At 40.9% G+C, this 22401-nt stretch overlaps 4 protein-coding genes across 4 annotated transcripts in view; 1 reads left to right on the top strand and 3 right to left on the bottom strand.

Annotated features, from left to right (window-relative positions):
* Positions 1-1088: 1088 nt before the first annotated feature.
* Positions 1089-3536, bottom strand: LOC131675126 (cyclin-dependent kinases regulatory subunit-like). Its single transcript, XM_058953980.1, has 4 exons — positions 3299-3536; positions 3090-3217; positions 2744-2826; positions 1089-2500 (listed from the first exon to the last, which is right to left on the bottom strand). The coding sequence occupies exons 1-4, from the start codon at positions 3355-3357 to the stop codon at positions 2486-2488; spliced, it is 285 nt and encodes a 94-aa protein (XP_058809963.1). The 5' UTR covers positions 3358-3536; the 3' UTR covers positions 1089-2485.
* Positions 3537-7474: 3938 nt separating this feature from the next.
* Positions 7475-9198, bottom strand: LOC131675120 (ER membrane protein complex subunit 6). Its single transcript, XM_058953967.1, has 5 exons — positions 9066-9198; positions 8637-8797; positions 8212-8304; positions 8061-8080; positions 7475-7909 (listed from the first exon to the last, which is right to left on the bottom strand). Exons 1-5 carry the CDS (start codon positions 9103-9105, stop codon positions 7879-7881), a joined length of 345 nt encoding a protein of 114 aa, XP_058809950.1. The 5' UTR covers positions 9106-9198; the 3' UTR covers positions 7475-7878.
* Positions 9199-9497: 299 nt separating this feature from the next.
* On the bottom strand, positions 9498-11556 carry LOC131675112 (torsin-1A-like). The gene is made up of 4 exons (XM_058953959.1): positions 11218-11556; positions 10783-11004; positions 10431-10702; positions 9498-10362 (listed from the first exon to the last, which is right to left on the bottom strand). Exons 2-4 carry the CDS (start codon positions 10937-10939, stop codon positions 9772-9774), a joined length of 1020 nt encoding a protein of 339 aa, XP_058809942.1. The 5' UTR covers positions 10940-11004; positions 11218-11556; the 3' UTR covers positions 9498-9771.
* Positions 11557-11846: 290 nt separating this feature from the next.
* LOC131675081 (ryanodine receptor) overlaps positions 11847-22401 on the top strand; it is a 35886-nt gene continuing 25331 nt past the window's right edge. Inside the window, exons 1-8 of the mRNA XM_058953930.1 lie at positions 11847-11971; positions 14026-14432; positions 20270-20374; positions 20448-20546; positions 21125-21139; positions 21930-22007; positions 22069-22144; positions 22207-22319. Coding sequence (XP_058809913.1) covers positions 14379-14432; positions 20270-20374; positions 20448-20546; positions 21125-21139; positions 21930-22007; positions 22069-22144; positions 22207-22319 — 540 coding nt within the window. The 5' untranslated portion in view covers positions 11847-11971; positions 14026-14378. The remainder of the gene's footprint in view (positions 11972-14025; positions 14433-20269; positions 20375-20447; positions 20547-21124; positions 21140-21929; positions 22008-22068; positions 22145-22206; positions 22320-22401) is intronic.

Here is a 22401-nt window from a genome sequence, read left to right as displayed (position 1 = left end):
GTTATGTATTTACAAAAGTGTATATTGAGTATTTGACATTTTATTAACTTTTCCAAAGAAATAGCTATACAAAATCCTTTAACAATGATCAGCCACACACCAGGAACGGAAACTTATCGATAAAATTTATTTTGAGAATTAGTTTGTTTATACAAATTGTTGGAGGAAAGTCATTTTTTAGATTTTCTGAATTTTGGCAATTTATGTAGATAATGGCCAAATTGTCATAATTATAAGAAATAAAAAGTAGTTTCATTTCAAAAAATTTACATTCTGATTTTGTTGGAGAAGATTAATCTAGTTACATTTTTCATAAGCAATACATTATTTTTAATTTTTAATATTAAATTTAAATTCATTGTTTTTAATTAAGATCCAGTTTCTTTAGATTTTATAAAGTATACTTTTATAAATTAAGATTATGTATAATATCACAATACCACTTTAACTGTTGTAAGCATTAAGACAATCTCTTTTTTATTACAAGTCTTGAATAACATAAGTTTTAAGTAGATTATAAGAAATATAAGCTTTGTTGCTTTTTGTAAAAATTGTATTTATTAAATAAATTGAACAGATAATATTAACACAAGTTGCTCTATATTACATAACAGACATTCATCACTCATTTCAATTGTTTTGCCTTTCTTCTTCTTTCAAGCTCTTGTTCAACTAATTCATCAAGATCGTCTAATGGTCTGTAATATTCATGTACAACTTGAGCTCCAGCAAAAGATGTAAGCATTGATACAACAACAAATGTTAAATATCTTGACCAAGAAACACCTGCTGGCATTTCTATTGTTTTTATTTACAATGACTTGATAGGATGAGTTACAATTTTTATCTTATGTTCTTGCAACAGAGACGATTTCTCTCTTTTTTCAATGATTTTGTTTACTTCATTCCTTTTGTAAGTTTTGTAAAAGTTAACTCCCATTGGATGCCAATTTATCATCAGATACTCAATGACAGCTCCAGTAACAAAGAAAACTGGGAGAAATCGATATTCAGCCAAGTATTTTTTGCCAGGCCAGGCTCTCACAATTTTACGCAAAACCTTAATATAAAACATTGAAGAATAGCCCAATTAAGCACATTATCGCAACCTACTTGGGTACAAACTGTACTGGTACATTCATGATCACGATTCATGAGAATATTGTGAATTCAGAAGTAAGGTTATAGTTTTACGCGCATGAGCTATGAATATCAAACGTATTACGCATGCGTTATTAGCATTTTCAAGAGCAGAGATTCATTTTCAAGAGTTATTAGCAGTTTTCAAGACTTTATTAAATGAATTCAGCCTAAAATTGTAATATAACTTCTAATGCCTAAATATTAAAAATTAATTAAAAAGAAATAAAACAGGGCGCAATGTTATTATATCTGAATAACTGACAAATAACACTATCAAATTAAAATAAAGATACCATTAGTTTTATCTTTTAAAAACGTCGAGGAACTTTCTACATAAGGAGACATTGGACATCGAGCAACGGATATCGGATGTGTACGAAGATTAACTGGATGTGTCAGTGATTACGCAGAATACGAACAATCACAAAATATATAAATCTACTATATTAATATTATTTGTAAAATAATATATGATTTAACTATCTTTTTTCAACATGGTAAACATCTTATGGCCGATGTTAGATGTCCAATATCTCCTATGTAGATAGTTCCTTATAAGACGCGATGCAGTGTTATGAAAATGAAAAGTTGAGATTTTTGTTATTAAATATGTTAATACATAATAGCTTTTCACAGAACTTAAAATGTAATAAAAAAATTTTATTCAACAAGCTTAAAGTGCTTACATAATCTTTGCATTGTCAATATCTACAATATCTTTTAGAAAAATATTATTATATTTGTTTTAGATACAGATAAATTGACAAAAAAGAAAATTCACTCAAATACTGTTGGATAGTGTCAAAGCAGTTACAAAATGTATTTGCGTATGTACAAAGTGTGGATTGTAATTCAATTGTCATTTCAATTAATACAATATTTTATAGAATGACAGTACTCAATTATTCCTTAACTAACATATCAACTAATCTAGCTTCATGAATAAATGGAAAAATTGTATTTAAAAGCTTCTAAAAATTATAAAAAGTACTATATTGAAGTTCTTTATTAATTTTAATAGTTAAGTTTCAACCCATAGTCTGAAATTGAAATATTTTGTTTTTATTTAAATACTGACTAATATTGGAACTTATTTTAATATTTTAAAGAATAATGTGAGTATACTAAATAACAGTACTTTATAATAAAGCACATCAATATGAATATACAATAACATTTAAAAACTTGTGTATTGACTGTTTATGATTATTAAAATAACTGTCATTGTTGCTTTATACTAGATTAAGAAAAAAAAAGGTTTATCTGAAAGGTAAACAGTCGTGAATTGTATGTGCTTCTAAAATATGCTTGATAATCATGACTTTTGTTCTGTATAATGAAATCATCGAGCTACACCCTGAAAAAAATATAAAAAAAATTAAAAATATATATAATTATTTATTCATCTCATTGATTGACAATACAAGTCTTTTGAGCTAAGTAAAGCAATTTATACGAAAAATATTTGTATCAAAATTTATGAGTATTGATTTATAACTACTTGTGTACGATCCCTAAATGCTTATAATACTCAAAGAAAATATTAATATTGAAAAAAATTATAAATTAATAACTGTGATAAGTTCTAAACAACACAAACATTTTGCTGATTTGATCGTTGGTTAACATTGTTCTGAGGTGGCAAATCAGATCGTGGTCGACGAAATAGAAGAACATGGGGCTCTGAAAAACAAAAAGAATAGAGTTGACATTGAAATATTTTATGGTAATACTTATGAAAATAAAAGAATTTAAGCAAGTCAATCTTAAAAATCTGGTTTATTTATTAAAACTATAGAACTTTGACTGGCAATATCATGTACTATTATTACATTATTTGTAAATTTCTATGAATCTCACAAAGAATTGAAACTTTAAAAATAAATGTTTGCCAAATGTATTTACATTTCATATAAGACTATAATTATATATAATTAAGCTCTAACCTGGTCCATGCATCATGTAATGGACCCAACCAGGACTTTGTTGAACTCCTAAATTACGCCACTCAGTTTCAGTCATAAGGTGTGATTTTGGAACCAGTCTTCCAAGATCTGGTGGTAAAATGACATGTCTGCAAAGTTAAATAAATTATGTATTTTCGTTTGAACGCGTTCTTAATAACTGACAAATTTTTAAAACGCTGAAAGCTAACCTATACTCATATTTATCATCGCAGTATTTTTCAGAGTACTGAATCTGATCGGCAGGCATTTTCACTTGGTTTTGACTAGCTGAAGCACACTTTTATTAGATCAACTATTGTGAATCTAAACAACGTAACCTTTACGAAAAATGTTAAATAACAAAGAGCACGCGGAACGTTAGCGTTACACTCTATATCGAACGTTCAAATTCAAATGTTTACCTATTAGTTAATTTTCTAGAAGTAGTGCGCAGAAACGCAATATGGAGGACAAACAAACCAATCAACAACAAGTCTCACAAGACAGACGAATAAACCGTAAATTTGGAGTATGTTCTATGAGAATAGGACTAATATATGTAATGGCCCGTTGGAAATAAAGTCTATGACGGTCAATGTATTTTGACAATGATCCAGAAGAGAAATTTTACTAAAAATTTATAAAATGTACGTTTGTAAAATTTAATAAATATATATAAAATATATCACTACTCTTTTTGCTCAAAATAAATATAAATAATTTATTTGCAATTCTTTTTCCATGAGATTGTAAAGGCCTTTCCACACTAAGGGGATTTTCTTATGATATTCTTATTCCGTATAATTGTTTACTTTTCAAAACTTAATATAGTTTATCATCTTCACCATGTGCCTTCTATATACACATATATTCAGTGGTTGAAGAAACCACCATCTTCTACTCTTGTTCTTTAAAAATGTTTAATATAGTTACTTTAAATATAAATAAACCGATGTATATATTTCTAATGATAGACACCTCCATCTTTAGTATGTTCACTTCTATATATTTGAATTAAATAAGTACATTAATAATTCATATGTAATAAATGAAGACCGTATTAAATTACATTTTATTTGATTTCAAAAATTGTTTATAAATAGATCTGACGTATTTTCCAGTTTCAGTACTTTTGAAACCACTGAATACGTATATAAGTAGATAGTTAACTATATGAATGTTCCGAGAGATAGATACAAAATATATCACGAAACAACATCACAGAAATATTTTGTCAGTGTGGAAAAGCCCTAAAAACATTTCAAACAAATACACCTGCGGCGTCTTCAAGCAAGTACACTTCGATTACTGAACAGTGTCGCAGTCCACTACAGGGACTACCGGTCCGATAATCCTCACTTGTATAGACTGCACTGTAACCTCTGGTAGCGCGAAATATGACGTAATAGAATTAAACACGTTGTTTTGACAAATACCATATCTAACATAATCAGGAGATTTTCCTTCTGTGTGGCGTTTACACCTGAGCGAAACGAGACAAGAATCTACTTTCCCGCACTTGTATCGTAATGTACTATAAACACAGTCGCATATAGGGTTTAGAGCGATGTTTACATTAAACATATTAATAATAATGAAAGGAATTTGTAAATGGACATGTACCAACATTAATACCATGTCATATATTTTCGATAAGCGCACTGAATCAATTAATAAAAAATTCTTTTCATCCGTTCATTTCCAACAAATCATCTGTAGTTTGAATTGGCTTCACCTATTCAGTTGCTAATTTCGTTTACTATAATAATTTTAAAAAGTATTCTGCCCTGTGTTGCTGCTCGTATTCAAGTGCGTTATATTTACGCATTAAGCGGTATATATACTTTATAATCTGTATGCAACAGGGACCCGAATAGATCTGTTTGAAAGGGGCTTATACTGAAAAAATCCATGTGGGATTCTAGAGACGAGTTATGTAGAAATACCGCGCATAAAAATTAATATGGAATACAAAAGTCATGTGAAAAATCCGCGTCGGATTCTATTTTATGACTAATTTTTCCAATGGAGCGTAATTTATAAGTTAATTTATAGTTATATACAATTATTGTCTCTGATTAATTTTTATTATATTTTTCAGCAGTTATGCGTCGTTCATTATTATTTAAATTATATATTATTACTATTACTTTCTTTCTCTAATCTTTATTATTATTTCTGATTTCTTTCCATACGCATTTCACTTTTTCTACCTTTTTTACATATCTAACTAGAAGGGTAATTAGAGAAGAGAAAAATTGAAAAAATTCACTTTAATAGTTAAATAGTCAATTTTTCTTGTGGTAATAAGTTTTTACAAATATAAGATAACAGCAATATTATGTAATTGTTCTATGTTTAAACAAAAAAGGTTTAGTGGAATTTGATAAATGTATTTGTTGCCTTTGACTTCTTACAAAATCAAAATTGAGTAGACTAATAAAAGATCGTTATTTTCTAGCCAAAATAATTATAGCTGCGTTTATCGTTTAAAAAACTTATAGAAAGCAAGATAGAATTATTGATATGGTCGAACTTTATACTTTGAAGTAATTATTTGGACCAATCTTCAGAAAAGATGCTCTAACAGTAGGAGTCATTCAACATTCTAATAATAATCGTTTGAAGAATTTAAAAAGAAAGAGTAAGAGTTCGCGACTGCGTTATTGTGTATCAGCATACATAGTTTCAAATTCTTCATAAGAGTCCATAAATAGTAATGGTTATTATTGTATAATAGTATATTATATAATAGTGATATTTTCTATTACATTTCAAAATTGTTTTCCGTGATTTTGAGAGAACATAGATTTTCATCATTTAAAGGCCTTATTATTAGATCTTTTTTTGTTTAATAAAAAGTTCTATATTGTATCTTCCACTTAATGAAATTAAAATGTTTCATTAAAATTATGCTAATTTCAGTTTTTGTTTAAATATGAATATATAAAATCATTTTGATATTTTTAATTCAAATTTTTTGCATGTAAATAAATTATATTTTATTTAAAAAATTAATTTTTTCATTGATAAGTTTTGGGAAAAATGTTATTTCTTCCACTTTAATTATTGTTAGAAAACAGAAAATTTAGAAGGTAGACGTTCCTCTGCATTGATTGTAATCTGACAAAAGTTCTGAAAAGCCAGAGGTGTTCGTTTTTAAAAAGTGGAGTTAACGCATCTTTTTTGTATAACATTTTATATTGTGAAGATGTATTCACTTTCAAACAGAGATAGTTCCTAATTAAATTAGCCTTTGCAATAACAATATATAATGTACAAGGTTAAACTTTTGACAAAATTGGTATAGATCTACGAAGAATTGTTTTTAATCACGAACAGCCTTATGTAGCCATGTCTCAGATTCAGTTTGGGATCCCCTCATAATTTATCTGGTTATTATCGAAGAGAAAATACAATTGTCAAAAATTATGTTTATAAAGAGATATATTCATGATTATTAAATTTTATAATTTTATTCAATTAATTATTTTACAAACGTAAAATTTCTTTCATCGACAAAATATTTTATAACATCAATTAAACAACCAATCAATAATTATTAACTGTGTTTAATTTTATGAACTTAATTATGGACAACAAAAAATGTATAGGTTAGTGTGCGTGAAGCGCGATGTTCAAATTTTAGTTGTTTTAAAAATGATGTGACGCTAATTATTTTAACGTTTTCCTAATAAGTTATTCACTGATCCATACAATTTTTTTTTATTCTTTTTTGTCTGCGAAGTTTCGATATTGTTACATTCCTTATCCATGAAACGGAAAAATTAATTTTACAAATATATAATAATAATCGTAAAAATAAATTATATATCTACCAACAACTGGCGTATTATTAAACTTACCTAATATTATTAAAATTATTTTTCATACTTTCCACGTTGTTCAAAAATTTTGTAAAATCAATATTATAGGATAATATTATAATCTGCTCTATATCAACGTTGAATTTAATATTTATGATAACGGAAAAATTATCACAGCTATTCCAGGAATCTCATATTAACCAGGCGGTGATTTTCATTAAAAATTGAATTTGTTAAAACAACGGTTATATCTGTATTTGATTAAACTAAAATATTTTTTAATCATCAATTTTATTGTCCATAAAATCTTGTAGCACATACTCAAGTAAAATCTTTGCTAGAAAATTTCATACCTTCCTCTCTAGACGTTAGGCAAAGTTTACAAAATTACGTTTACGGCAGCAACAAAATGTAAAATGATGTTATAATGCAACATAAGATTTTTGTTGAAATTTGTTTAAAAAAAATTAATAGATAATAGTACATTTGTCGTAAAAATAAAGTTTATAGAGTCAGGAAATAAAAAATAATTGTAAAATAAACAACTTCAAATTAAAACAAAAAACAAACATCATGAAATAGTTTAGTGAATTTATTTTCCACATATAGATTTAAATATACATCAATATTAAATTATTCAAGATTTTATGATTATTGTGAAAATCTTGTTGTGGCAGCATTTTTGGTATTATTAATGAAGTTTTTATAGTAAAAAAAAAATAAAAAATCTAAAAAACCGAAGTTTGCCACACTACATATATTTATTAGTAATATCTGCAATGCTCATATTATTTCTATTGGAGCAATTGAAAATTATTTACAATCATCAACTTTGTACAGATATTAAAAGAATAAATTGCTCTATTTAAATTACTTGGTCCAAGTGATTCAAGATAACTTGATGTGAAAATTCATGCTAGTATTAAACACAAACTTGCAGTTAAACTGCATTATATTGGATTTTAGTAGACATGAACCATTCCATAGAGAAACCTAATCAACTATTAAGGAAAATAATTTCATATCGAATAGAAAAAATTTACATTTTAGTACACATTAAGATCAATTAACTGTTGCTGTAATCATGTTTTGACTGAAAATTGTATCTATATATGTAATTTAATTAAATCATGTAAAAGGATACGTCCAAAACAGCACATATGTCTGGAATTAATTATATAAATTAAGTTAAGGAAATTATTGTTCTATAGACTATACACTTCCTAGAAGTAATAAAATATATTAACATCTGTTGCAGTAATATTAATTATATGAAATTATTATGCAAAGGATACAAATAATCCACCAAAGAAACCATTTGTTAATAGGCTCTGTCTACTAACAAAGTATTTTTTCCATTGACCACCAGCTTTTACTAATAACATTGCCTAAATCAAAAGCCTATTAATCTCACATGAAAGTATATTTGAATGGATAGAACATATCTTTAGTTATAAAATGTATATTTTAAAAATAAATTATTAGAAAATAGATAATCATCAGTAATGAATATACATGAATTACTTAATATAGTTGATTGAAGATAAATAATAATTTGTTTATAATACTGTTTATGTGAATTCAAAAATATTAAAATTAGAGATAGAAAATTTGCCATCGTTACTGTTTTGTAAGATAGAAAAGTGTTGAAGATAAAATTGAAATAATTGAATCGTTTGTCTGTCATAGCGTTTTGTATAATTTTATGATTGATGCTTACCCATAAACTAATGACTGCAAAAATGTAAAATCCAAAACCATATAATCCTGTCAAACCTAAAAGACCTGCTGTACCACCAGAAAGAGCAGCCATTGATATTCTACAGTATTCAACAACTGCTGCATTATTTCTTACAGCTAATTCACTGTAAGCAATGATATCTAGAATTCAAAACAAGGACAAATGATATGAGAAAGTTTAATTGACAAAGTCTTCACCATGCTTAAAAATTTTCATCTCTAAACTTAATTTTTACTATAAGTGGTTTTGGATAATAATTTGAATATGTAAACTTTCAAAATATATAAGTTATTATAGTTGTTGATTCTAACCTTAAAAACAAATTCTTGAATGCAATTGTATCTTCAAGTATGTAGAGCACATGTGTGAGATAAGTTAAATAATCTATATTCGTTAGCAATTACTTACCATCAGGTTTTTCTTGTTTCGTCCTTACTTTAGCCGACATTGTTATAAATTTTACAAGATAATACGTAGAAAGCAGGCTAACAAGACAAATATCGAGTATCAGCGTCTGCTGTCTGCTAAGGGCTGTCCTTGCTGTTTGTGACTACACTATTTATGACTTGACTGCTGTGCTGTCAGTCAATTCATTGCGACTGCGTGGAGTACGGTATGATATGAAGATAAGGCAATAGGGCAGGGTGAGGTTTTAGATTCGTGATATTTGTACAGTAAATCGAATCGAATTTAGTTAAACTTTTTATTCAACCTAAGAAAAAGTAAAAAATTGTAAAAATGTAAATGAAATGCAAGATATAAAGACACACTTCAATTATAAAATATAAATATTTATTAAATTATCACTTTTATTATACATATAACAATAAAATACAAAATATACTTTGATTAAAAGTACAATATATGTATAAACATATGTAATATGTATCTATACAATATGTATAAACAGAAACAAATAGGGTTGTATAAATTGGAATTGTTTTGTCCATGTATTGATACAATACAGAATAGCAAAGTACCAACACGATAATAAATTAGGTTTTATTCCATTTGACAAATAAATTATATTCATATAAATAAAGTAATTATAAAATAGCACTGAAATTAAATGTACTCTGTATATAAGTGAAATCTTAAAAAATATAATATAGATTTATAATTCGTTATTTATTGCGTTAAAATCATTCAATGAATTGGCTTTATAATATATTCTACCAACTATCTGGTCTACCCGTTTGCAACCACTCGTTGAATAAAAGTTTGGTGTAGGACTAAATCTTAGTTCCTCTAAAACGATATTTATTAAATTTTCAGTTGCTTTGAAATTTAATTCTCTGAAGGCTTTTTTGATGCATTTTTTTACGTGTTGTCTTTCTAATGGTAAAAACGGAACATAAAAACCTATAGCATCAGATTGAACCAGTTTACTTTTATGAAAAGGTCCTTCATGATTAAAGACTTCTTTGATAATGATCATTTCAAAATCTTTAAGACTAAGTGATTCACGTTTCATACCATCGTCCATTCTCCTTAGAAGTTCTTCTTCTATTGCTTTGCTTCCTGTGTTAGTTAAAAGAATGAAAATTGATTTATTTTTTTCAATTTTCTTTGCACAGTTCGAACAGTCTATAAATGGCATGATTGCATCCAGTACATGAGGTGCTATATAATCAACTCCATCAATGATAAATAAGGATCTTCCACAGTTGCTAATAGATTCTTGAATCTCATTTTTCAGTCGTGTCTATAAAAATTAAATATCTTGATTAGCACCTGACTGATAAAGTAATTTGATCATTTAATAAAAATTACCTGATAGTCGTTTATTTTATTTTTATCATTAGATGGAAAATCTGCTAGACCATAATAAAAATGAAAATATTTACTATTTTCTCCATTCTTGTATAAAGCTTCAGCAATCATCTTTGAAACATATGACTTTCCAACACCATTTGCTCCATGAAAACTCATAACTAATGGTCTTTGAGGCTTTGATTTTCTAAGATGACTATTGACTGCATTAAGTACTACTTCTGCTGCTATATGTTGGCCATATAATTTTATCTCAAGCATTGATTGAAGACCTGGTTATCCAAGAATAATTATTTCTAGCTTAAAATGTTCAGATGAAGTTATACAAAAATTGGCAATGTAAAATACACACTTTCTAATTTGTAAGGCACTGTTTTGTCATTGCAGCATTCAAATAAATTGCAGTATAAATCTTTTATTTGCGTCAGATACAATATATCAAATATATCTGCATTTGTGAAGTGAGAGCCATATAGTAGGAGTAATAATATAACTAGTTTCTTTTTCATTTTGATAGTCGTTTATTTTTAAACTATGCAGTGCTATGATAGCATATAAACGTTTTGGAAGAGAACTGTAACAATAAATAAACAATTATTGAGCGTGTGTATATACATGGTTCATGTAGCATTCTATTTTCTAACCTTTATGAAAAGAAAATGCATCAGTGAATGTATAAAATGATAAGTGAGATGTCGTAATTAATCAAAGAAATTAGAAAGAGAATAATAAGAGAATGTATTGCACTGTTATCGTATGAAGAGAAATTGAAAAAAAGGATAGGTACCTATTTTTTTGATAAGCTCCCAGCTATTACGGATTACCGGTGCTCCATGATTGCGAACACAAGTCAGCACAAGTCATAGCTATAGTCTACTACTGTATATCAGCATTATCAGCTGTCCTCTATAGCTATAGTTTGAATTTTTGAGGGATTCTAGATATTGTTTTCGGCGTACTTTATGGATGGCGCATGTATAAAAGTGGAAGACCATTCGAGAGGAAATTGGCAAATGTCTTTGTTAAAGGAAAAGGCACCGGAATTGTGAAAGAGAAATAATAAATGGGAATAGACGTTTGTTGCGAGGAGAAGCTGTTATTATGAATGGTATGTGGCTAGATGCATACGAAAGTAAAAATTGGGGCAAAGACTAGGGGAGTGAGAGTGTGTGACGTTGAACGCACGTGGAACGAGAGATTGTGCAGCGGGAATCGGATTGTGAGTTATCGGTCAGTCGAATGAAACCCATAAATGCCATCCCTCACTATTTTGGTGCTCGCGGCGGCTGCGTTCGCCTGGCTTGCGACTACGCTATCGAAGGGGGGCTCGCTGCCAAAAATAGTCGGCATGGACGCGGGCGCGCGAGCTGCTCGAGTGTTCCGGTCGGCGAACGCGCCAGCAGAAGCCGTCGATCGGCCGAATCGCGCAAACGTCGTGTACCGCGGAGACTGCTCGCACAAGCCGCCACATGCCCCCTCCGATGGGGCTTGGAGTCGTCGCTGCCGCTGGGAAAAGCTGACGAGCTCCCTCTCTCCTACCGGTCTGTACTTTCAACAGCTTGAGTTGATTTGCCATTTTTTTTCTAACCGCCAGAGCAACGTTCGCCTCGCACTACGGCGATGCCGCATCGTCGGCGCTCGGAACTTGCGGCCAAAGTGGTGACATTTTGCCGAGTGAAGTGAGTTTTGTGCGACAGAGTTTGCTCGAAGGCAAGCTTGTATCGTCGAATGCAGCACGGCTAAGGTACCGCTCTGACTTTCTGACTTTCTTCCGCTTCTATTTTCAGAGGGCCACATGCGTGCACCACACTTTTTTGTTTATTTATATCGCGGCTTTGATGGATCGTAAGCGCGTACCTGTTACTACACAGTAATCATTCATCGTTTCGCTTGAGAAACAAGCCTGATGATTGATGCCTCGCATTCCGTTTAAAAATAACGACGCGAGACTCCTGCGATCTCATCGATTGATCAGTGCGCCTCGAGGTTTTCGGCAAACTGTCGGTCAGTCGCGTTTTTCCAACTTGGACAGCTGATCGATACTCCGTGACCAGCTAGCACGCGTCCACGAGCAATGGCTATCGCCGTTCTGCGTTCAGCGAAACTCCGAAATGCGGGCTGAGCGTGCACGCCGAGGAAACTTGAATGCAGTGCGGAGTGGGCTCGCGTTTCGAGCGTTTAAAATGACGACTAATAATAAACGTTCGAAGTCGCGTACGCGCGAGTTGTTCGCCGAGAGTCGCGGCTCGCTCGGCGAGAATGCTTCGCTCTGAAAATAATCGGAGCAGTTATGGAAAAGGCACGCCGGAAAAAGAGCAAAGCTCGGGCGGAGCGCGGAAAAGCGAGCGAGAGAAAGGGGGTCAGCCACCTTGTGTCCGGGGTAGAAGGCGAGAGCAGCTGCGGCGGCGGCGGCGGCGGCAAAGAGAGAGAGAGAGAGAGAGAAAGAGAAGCCCCGGCAGGGCCGCGCCAGCGAAGTGGGCGCGCGCGTTCTATTTAAGCGGCCGCCTCGCTCGCTCTCGGCCTCGGGAATGCGACTATCCGCCACCCCGTGGCTGCACGTGGCTCGCGCCTAGTCAGCCAGCGCTCGCTGCTATTTTGCCCGCTCGCCGTCGACGACGCGTCTGCGAGCTCCTACACCCGACCGATCACGGATCGCGGATCGCGGAGCCCTGCACTTTCAGCCTGCACGCGCTCTTCTTCGACAGGTCGCCCGACGCCTGCTTTTCGAACGCTGCTATTTTCACCGCACGCCGGTCCTAATCCGCCAAGCGTACGCTCGGTCGGTCGCGTTGCCTGTGCGTTCGCGGCTCCATTGGCGTCCATTTCTCTTCCGAGATTTTCAAAGGTGCTCTTGCGCGCGGAACCGTGCCGATGGATGGTTTGCCAGTGGCAACGACGCGCACCGCAAACGTTAGCCGGCTGAGCCTGAACTTGAGGATTAAAAATAATCGCAAGTGCGGGCTTTGAACGCGTAGGCGCACGCGTACAGCATTTCCAAGGCAGCGCGACCCTTCGACAGCCCGCTTTCGAGGCTCGACTCGTCTTCGAAAGCATCTCAAGCAGTCGTGTCCGTCGAGTTTCGTAACATTTGATATTTTCGGTGGCGGTTCGCTTGGAAATGAAGCGTTTCTCGCAACCCGATCGAATGGCCGTTTGTGCTGATAATTAACGCCTTGCTCTTTCAAACTCACGTCTATCTTCGAGCTTCGAGTGTCGTCTTGTGCAATGAAGCGTTGCGATATAACTTTGCTTAAAAATGGTTTTCCAAATGCGTGTCGAATAATGCTCGTTGCACCTCTGCCGAGGAGCTGTTCCATGAACATCTTAAATCCAATTCGTTCGATGGGTACGACGTACTTGATTTTTCGGATAAAAGCCGCGCGTTTAAAATCGGAATAGAGGTAGTCGTTCGAATCTCTCCGTTTGGCGCAGCGTTTGAAATTGATTGGAAAATGTACGCCGACAGAGAGGTCGACGAGCGAGGTTGCAGCGGAGCGGGGCGCCAGGGCGAGTGCAAAGGGTCCGGTCCGGACGCGTCGGCCGACAGTGGCAAGCGAAAGGAGCTCCTTTGGTGAAGGTTGCGACTGCGTTGCAGGTGGAAGGGGAGCGCAGACGAGCAGAGGACTACGGAAGGCGCGGGGCAGTGGCGGAGAGGCGCTGATCGCGACTGGCGAGGGGTGGCTGGTGGCGCGCAAGCGTCGCAGGCAGAGCCGGAGCAGACGAGAAGGGCGGCAGTGCGTCGAGAGCTCCGGCTGGTGCGGCACTGCTGGACCGCGCGCTCCTTGTCGTGCTCGTCCTCGGCCTCGGCGGCGGCGGCGGCGGCGGCGGCGGCGGCGGGGCCCGAGAGTCATGCCGGCTGGCGGGCGCCGGCTATCAGGACCCGAAAACTCTCTCTCTGACTCGCCCTAGGATCCACGCGGTCCAGTCGAGCAGCGTCAGCTCGTCGGCATGGCAGACAGCGAGGGAGGCTCCGAGCAGGACGACGTCTCGTTCCTCCGCACGGTCAGTATGCCAATGATGCATTGCTCCCGACAGCGTGGCGACCACCCGGATCGGGTCGCGCGTCGAACGGTAGCTCGAGTACTCGCACTTGTTGACCAAGACGGCCGAGCCGAGCAGGACGGGTGTGCGCTCAGCGCTGCCGCCAAGCCGTGGCAAGCCTGTGCCCACCTGTTCGTCGTCCCTTTCTTCTCCGCTCCACTGGCGAACGTTGGATCTCGCCGGCACCGGCGCGTCTTTAACTCGCGAGCGCAGCCTTCGAAAGAGCTCGCCCAGCAATCCCGACGTCGTCGCACAGCTGTCCGCGCGGAAGAAGCGAGCGAAGCGGAAGCGCCGCGGCGACTTTCCATCGGGCAGGCGGAGAGCGCGCACGCGGTGCAGCCTCGTTTTCGCGTTTATTTATAAAGCCGGCGACTCGTTTTACGTAAGGCTCGGCCGAGCTCGTCGGCGTGGCGCGTGCTTTATTGGACCGATCGGCGGAGAGCGCGCGCTCGGGCTCCTCGGGCTCCTCGGGCTCCTCGGGCTTGGGGACGGCCGTGGCGCCGTCAGCGCTGGAGGCCGCGAGGCTCGGCGTAGAGCCTGCGCTGGCTGTCGGACATGCGGCCCCAGTGGCGGCCGGCCTGGCGCGCCACCTCCGTCACGCGCTGCCTCGGCCGCCGCGAGTACATGCTCAGGAAGAAGCTAATGAAGGGGTTCCTCCTCTTGCGTCTCCTCCACTTGCCGCCCCCCGTGGGCCGGCTGCTCGCCAAACGCAGTCGCTTATTCGCGTCCTCCGCGGGCCTCGTCTCCTCGCTCGGGCCCGACTCGTCCTTCGGCTCGGTGCTTCGCTGGGACACCTCGTCCCGCTCGCTGCCGTCTTCGCCGGCGTACGCCGAGTCGCCCTCGGCTTCGTCCGGTTCCGGATCCAGCTGCCTGCTCGGATTTTCGAAGTGGGCTCGAGTTTTATCGTCGCACTGGCTCTGGGCTCGTTTCGAGCTAAAGCTACAGTTCCGCTACTGTCGGAGTAGGTTCCCTGCCGCGGGACTAGATATTTCGTTGAGCTGCCCACGTTGAGGTAATCGTCAGCGAGGCCCTAGCTCTTCCAAGCTCCCTTTCGAGCGAAACTTTTGAAAAGCTCAAGTGTAATAACTAAGGCAAATAAGGGTCGGGCATCTAAACGGCCGATCAGTAAAGCAAATTGCTAACGCTCGAACTCCGCCTACTCGTCGCAACTCTCCGCTCTCTCGATTACTCGCCGAAAGCGAATTGTTGCAGCTAACCTCGAATGTCATCTTACGCTTGCGACGCTCGACTAATCGAATCCATTTTTGCCGAATGTACCTGAACGCGACGCCACTCTCCTCAAGAATTTCATCGCTGCGCACTTGCATTCCGTACGAACTGAGGGTTGATTGGTGAGCTCGTTGAGGGACCTTAAAATTTTGCCTGGGAATGACACGTGGCGGCTCCGTTTCGTCCAAAACAAACACAGAGCAAACAGTTGACAGGCATCGAGCTCAGCGGAGTGCAGCGGAGAAAAAATGGGAGGCGAGTCGAGCCAATGGAGAAGAAGAAGAAGAAAGCGACGTTTCGTCGGGCGCTCGTGGATAAACAGCATCGAGAGGCTGCTGCGAGACCTGGACCGTGTCGATCGTACGTGCTCGTCGATAGCCCCTTTGACGACGCGACCTCGCCGGCCACGCCAACTCCTCTCTTTGACACGCTCGATCAGGCTCGACGTGACGGCTTTGTGTGTGCGCGCACCAGCACTCGCCCCCCCCCTCTCTGTCTCTCGATATATTTATTGCCTGACAAACGATATTCTGCCCGTTACTTCGCAACTTCATCCCATTTCGCATCTTGTTCTCAGCTGCATTGTTCCGTCGAGCGTGCATTCGTGCTCCCGACAATCATCGTTATTTAATTTGAGAGATTGCAAAATTGCTTTTCCTTTCTTTGCAAAGGATCCAATGTCGATTACAGGTTTTATAGTCGTTTCCAAATGCGCTCTTGCTATCCATTCTACTTGACGAAACAAACATTTGAGCATCCATCTAAATATAACCATCGGAGAAATTGATCGCGATTACTAAATGCATTGCTCGGTTTGCATATGGAAGACGAAACGCCCGCGAACGTCGGTGTGACACAGCGCAAGCGACAGAGTGCGAGGACTTGGGACACGACCTTGACCCACGAGATTCGACGGCTGTACCGCAGTCAGTCGGAACGTTTTTCTCGTTTATGGTTGTATTTTGCTTGTCGATATGCCGTTATTAAAATTAGTCCAGGCTCGCCTGGACGAAGAGCGAGACGCGCGTGCAGGCGATTCGGGCGTTATCCATACGGGCGAGCGTGGCGAGCGGAGACGGACGAGGCTCGCGGGATCGATGCGGCGCGGGGAGCATGGGGCACGTGCGGCGAGCAGCGTGCGCGCTCGCGACGCTGCGCCTGCGTCGAGCGAGCGTGCGTTCATTGATGCGACAGGTCAGCCAGTGCCAAGGTCGATCGCGACGACCGGCGCGACGTGGCCGCCAGCCGAGCCCGCTCGGCCGAAGAAAGCCGAGCGGCGACGCGGCAGATTGATAGCCGGTCGGCGGGCGACGCCGCGCGCGACCTCGGGCTCGCGCTATCGACTGTCGCGCGGGCCGAGCTTGCCTTGCCGATCGACGCCCGCGCCGCCTCCCCCCCGGACCGGCGGCTTTTCTTCTGGCACGCGCCCGGCTCTTGGCCCAAATCCGACAACGCGAATTTCGCAAATGCCGTCGCATTGTGCGAGGCTTTCGAAACGCGCTAAATCACGCGTCGCTCGCGAGCGACAGCGCCGCTTACCACACACCACCGCCGCCACCTCCTCTCGCTCGCTCGATGTTTTCGATGTTGTTCCGTCGTCCTCGGGCTCTCGCTGCCTACGCGTACGCTCGCGTCCTCGGCTATTTGCAACAGTTATCATCGCCCGGCTCGCGCACCCCCGCAATTTCGATCTCGTCTTCGAACGGCCAAACATCTTCCGTTGATTTACGCTCGAAAAAGCGCTGCCAACTGGGTAACACGTTCGTTTTGTGTTTTCCAATTTTCGCGAATCGCGTGTCGGAAACAAGCCCAAATAACGACGCGCCACAAATTATTTAAAAGGGGAAAGTCCGGAAGGCGTATTCGCTTCGTCGCGACAAGGCCGGGGCACTCGTCCTCCTATCTGACAATCTTGAAATTCCTATTGCGGTGGCATCACTTTCCTCTTCTGAAAAAAATTCGTCATCGCCGGCGCGACGCAGAATCCGAGCTGCCGTTGTGCCCTCGGTGCGCGGCTCGTCCCGTCTACCCGCCTGCATTCCTAGCGCGGCCTCTTCTACGCGATACAAATTACTCGCGCTTTCGGATACCGCGGCTCGCACTTCCCTACGCATCACCAATCCGGACAGACTCGCGACGACATTCCATACCCGTCTGTAAACGTTAGACTCGCCCCCAATACCCCGGAACGCTACCTCCCCGTGAGGTGTCAGTTCATTCCTCGCATCAGCGGCAGCCGTCGCCCTGCCATCCGGCGTGTTTTGAGCGTCACCTTGTCCGCGGCCGCCGAGCTCTCTCGCCTGCGAATGAACGCAGGCGATCTGGCGCTCTACTCGTCCGTTGCTCGCTCCGCTTGGCTATCCGGTGGGCCCGGCACAAGGCCCGTTTCAAAGTCACCAGGACCCAGGGGTGGATTGAGTTCCGGCCGCTCCTGGAGTTCCCCGAAGCTACCCGTCACGCTAAGGCCATCGGTTTTCAGGAGACCTATCAACTCCGCGGGCTGCATCTCGTTGATTCGCCGCTTAGGAGCCCGCACCGATCTATCTTTGAAAATTTCGCGCGTGATCGCGTTCGCCGTCCCGCCCGGCGGCATCTCGACGAGTTATTTTCTTCTCGCACCACCCGAACGCCCAGTCACCCGTCACGCTCGCGATGTGGGCACAACCGATGACCGCGTCGAGCAGCTGTCTTAATAATAAAACTAAAATTAAATGTAAAACAAAGGACACTATTAACTAACGCTAACTCGTCTTCCGTTATTGTCAAATTAAACTACAGTCCGACCTACGCTCCTTGTCGACGAATGCGACTTTTACGCATTAGTTTCGATTCCCTTTATTAAGGGCCACTCGTTTCTGTCCGTTACAACTCCAATAATAAATTAAGTAAAATTATATTCAGGCAATGCGAATTACACGCACTGCTCTGAGTCTGTTATCTCAAAATTAAAACACAAATACTCTAACTACTCTAAAAAAACTAAACTTAACTTTTCTAAAAGAGAGAAGACAGGGATATGTAAAACAATTTCCTTCTATTCTCATTTACACTTTTTCTTTTATTAATCTTTCCAATTGACATGTACGATGCGATTCTAGCCGCATCGAACGAAGGACGGGCTAGCCTGTCTCGTGCGAGCGAACGCACCGGAGACAAAGCGTCGCCTTACACTCTCTAATTATACTTTTCCGTGGATGCGGTGCGAATCGCACAACTACTCGTCCGCGTCCCGCCGATATGATGCCGTGAGAGAGAGTGAGAGAGAGAGAAATCAAAGTGCGCACCAAAGAAAAGAGGTAGCTGACCTTAAGGAGGGAGCGCCGTAGAAGGACGTCCGCGTCTATCGGCTCAGCCTCTGTTCTCGGAGCGTAGACGTAGATGCCACGGACGTTGCTAATCCTCTCCTTTGATCCTCGATGGAAAATTATCTGACGAGAGAGCCGGTAGTTGTACGTCGCACAGTCACTGGCGCACTTGCTTTTTCTTGATCGCGAGGTCAATCCAGCTAATTGTCGCTATACTGGTCAAAACCATACTGCTCTCGCGGCCTCGTGCTTTCCGCGGCACGTTTCCCACCCGTTCCTATAGATCTTCGAAAAATGGCCGAGCGCCGCCGGCTACGCACACATGTGCGACTCATGCCGGGCGACGCTATTTCTCTCTCACTCTCTCGTCTTGCTCGCCCCGTCCCTCCTGCTCTAACCATCGACGCCGATCAGGAATCAGACCTGAAACAAAGCCACATCGTGCGTTGATACTTGGTTCGAATCAACCAAGACCGATGTGGCAGCGGCGAAGGGGAAGGCACGCGGAAGAGAGAGAGAGAGAGAGAGCGGCGAACAGGGCGAGCGATCTCAACGGTCGCTCTTCCCGTCACAACTTGACACCGCCACCTTCACCCAACCACCCAACCACCTTCAACTTATGCCGTACGTCGAGCAATGTCACGAAGCGCTTCGTCCCTCGCGCTCTATAAGCCCGCAGAGCTCCGCAGTACACTGAGTAATTCAAGTTGAACGAACATTCCAAAAAGTACAGCCAACGCAGCGCGCAAGCTTAGAAAAAGAGTTCGAAAACAAAAAAAATCTAGTAGACGCTGGCCTAATCGAACATTAGCCCACATTGGCAGACGAAATAAAAATTGTCGATAGAGCTCGGACGAATAAGCCATCAAGATTCCGTGCTCTGGCTCTATGGTAGCAATTTAGTAGTAGCGAAAAATTGGAAGGTCCCGCAGAAAGCGACAGGCTCGGCGCGCAAAGTAAGCGTCGAGCTCGGCAGTGGATCCAAAAGATTGGGAGGGCTAAAAATGTTGAGCACTGTAGCCCGAATCGGGCCAAGCTTTCGCAAAAGCCTAACGAACGTAGACGTAGAAAAATGCATAGTTTCTCGAGCTGTCGCGGTCAGCCGTTTACGTTGCGAGGAAACGACGAAGACGACAGCGAGAGGTAAGAGATTTGTCGGGAAGAAAATTGACTCTGGACACTGGTAGGACGTAAACGAAGGGCGTCGAACGTAAAGCTAATGCAATGAAAGGTGAGGTAAAGGCGTTGTCTTTTGAATGACAGGAAGACATGGTGTGTCTTTCGTGCACAGCCACCGGGGAACGAGTCTGTTTGGCTGCCGAGGGCTTCGGCAACCGCCACTGCTTTCTCGAAAACATTGCCGACAAGGTGGGTTGAGCATGCTTGCCATGCGGCTGGTTGGCTGTCCGATGGGCCTAACGCGGAATTGATCTCGTTTCAGAACGTGCCGCCAGACTTATCGCAATGTGTGTTCGTGATCGAGCAAGCACTGTCCGTGAGGGCGCTGCAGGAACTGGTCACCGCTGCCGGCTCCGAGACGGTAACTATATAGCAGTCATTTATCGATGCACCGGTTGGGTGTTTGCTCGCGCGACTCCTCGATCCACGACGACGCGAATGGCTGCAAGGCGTCTGCGAGTCGTTCGTTACTTCGATTATCCGAATAACAGTCGGACACTCGCGTACGTCCGACTGATATCGATTAACTTGAGGCTAATTATCGAGATGTGCACAGGCGCAGCTGCTGCATTCGAGGGCCCTTCACCGATCGACCGATCGGCGTCGCGCGTGCTGGGAAGCCTCGAGGAATCGTCCTCTTTTGCTCGCGTTATAGCGTGCTCAATTCGGACTTGCACCGCGGTTTCCGACAACACGACGGATGAACATAACTTTGTTATCGAAATCAGCGGCGCCTTCACCTGAGCCGCATGCTTTCGCTAGTCTTTCACGCACAAACGGATCATCTGCATGCTATTTCATTGCTCTTATGAGAAGGAGCGTGCAATGTGCAATTAATTGTCTGGCTTCGCAAGTCCTCTTCATGGGAGCAATGGCTTACTTTGATCGAGTCTCGATAGCTTAATACCAATGCTTATCCAATTGTGTTTTTGTTTGCAGCAGCAAGACAACTTAGTAAGTATTTACGAGTGAAGGACTCATTGGCTCCGCAGTCGTCAAAATTTTGTAGATATACTTCACGAAAGTATCTTTTTTTTATTTATTTTTATCCGTTCGATTCGTAAGCTTTCTTTTTTTTCTTTCGACTCGCGTATATATATATATATATATATATATATATATATATATATATATATATATATATATCATGGCTTTACCAAGCGTTTTTCTTATTTTCTTATCAATAACGAGTAATTGGTGTTTCATGCAGCATACTGTGGCTGATATTCCTCATGCTATTCCGGTCAGGAAGCTTGTATTTTTTTTGTTAATTGGTTGACACACAAGCGCACACACACGTCTCCGATGTGTTTGCCTCGTACGAGCAATAAACGGAGCGTACACTAGTTAGACGGCAATGAGACTGCGAGTAGCGACGCAAACAATCCGAGCGGATTTGAAAACGGAAAGCACTTTTGCCTTATATTAGTGGCTATGAATTTTCATGAACGAATCAAGAATAGTCGATCGAGCGAACAAGGACAGTGCGCTTGCTTCGTTGATGAAAATCCGTTGACGTTATAGGTTGTATCAGTAGACTAAAAAAGTTGTGAAGTTCAGTTGGCAAGCTTATACAATATTAAAAAATCTCCGTACACACGCACGCTCGCTCGCTCCAGTGTCTGACTGCGAAGACAAGAGACGTTCGAGCACTAGTTTGTACGTTGAGGAAGACTTTCGGCAATGAGCGCGCAGCAATAACGTCGGTCGATAGCAAGGTTGTTAATGAGCCAACGTTTCGTAGGGGAAGGGCACTGGCTCCGGACACCGAACGCTGCTCTACGGCAACGCCATTCTGCTGAGGCACCTCAACAGCGACATGGTAAGTAGCGGCGCCAGAGCGCTCGCCGCTCCAAACTGACGGGCGAAACGTGCGATTGCAGTACCTGGCGTGCCTGTCCACGAGTTCATCGAACGACAAATTGGCTTTCGACGTCGGCCTGCAAGAGCACTCGCAAGGTGAGCCAATGGCGCGGCGCTCGCTGCTCGCACGGAATAACCGATCGGTGTCTGTCTGGCAGGGGAGGCCTGCTGGTGGACCGTGCACCCGGCCTCCAAGCAGAGGTCCGAGGGCGAAAAGGTGCGCGTGGGAGACGACCTGATCCTGGTGTCGGTGGCCACCGAACGATACTTGGTGAGTGTACTTTGTCTACCCGAAGTCTACCCGAAGCACAGCTTGACTCGAGCTTGCCGTTCCTTCCGCACTGCCGCGACGC

The sequence above is a fragment of the Phymastichus coffea genome, unplaced genomic scaffold (genome assembly GCF_024137745.1).
Source record: "Phymastichus coffea isolate CEN01 unplaced genomic scaffold, Cenicafe_Pcof_1.1 PCOF00001, whole genome shotgun sequence".
Lineage (NCBI taxonomy): Eukaryota > Metazoa > Arthropoda > Insecta > Hymenoptera > Eulophidae > Phymastichus > Phymastichus coffea.
This window is presented reverse-complemented; position numbering and strand designations above follow the sequence as displayed.

Excerpts from the sequence above, each read along its gene's own strand:
- LOC131675112 (XM_058953959.1), bottom strand. The coding sequence starts at position 10,939 with ATGAAAAAGAAACTAGTTATATTATTACTCCTACTATATGGCTCTCAC. Across the intron at positions 10,703-10,782 it reads AGTGCCTTACAAATTAGAAA|GTCTTCAATCAATGCTTGAG; the intron begins GTGTGTATTTTA and ends TTGGATAACCAG. Across the intron at positions 10,363-10,430 it reads ATAAAATAAACGACTATCAG|ACACGACTGAAAAATGAGAT; the intron begins GTAATTTTTATT and ends TAATTTTTATAG.
- LOC131675120 (XM_058953967.1), bottom strand. The coding sequence starts at position 9,105 with ATGTCGGCTAAAGTAAGGACGAAACAAGAAAAACCTGATG. Across the intron at positions 8,081-8,211 it reads GTTTCTTTGGTGGATTATTT|ACATATGTGCTGTTTTGGAC; the intron begins GTATCCTTTGCA and ends AATTAATTCCAG. Across the intron at positions 7,910-8,060 it reads ACATATGTGCTGTTTTGGAC|GTTTCTCTATGGAATGGTTC; the intron begins GTATCCTTTTAC and ends ATAGTTGATTAG.
- LOC131675126 (XM_058953980.1), bottom strand. The coding sequence starts at position 3,357 with ATGCCTGCCGATCAGATTCAGTACTCTGAAAAATACTGCGATGATAAA. Across the intron at positions 3,218-3,298 it reads GATGATAAATATGAGTATAG|ACATGTCATTTTACCACCAG; the intron begins GTTAGCTTTCAG and ends TTAACTTTGCAG. Across the intron at positions 2,827-3,089 it reads TTACATGATGCATGGACCAG|AGCCCCATGTTCTTCTATTT; the intron begins GTTAGAGCTTAA and ends TTTGTTTTTCAG.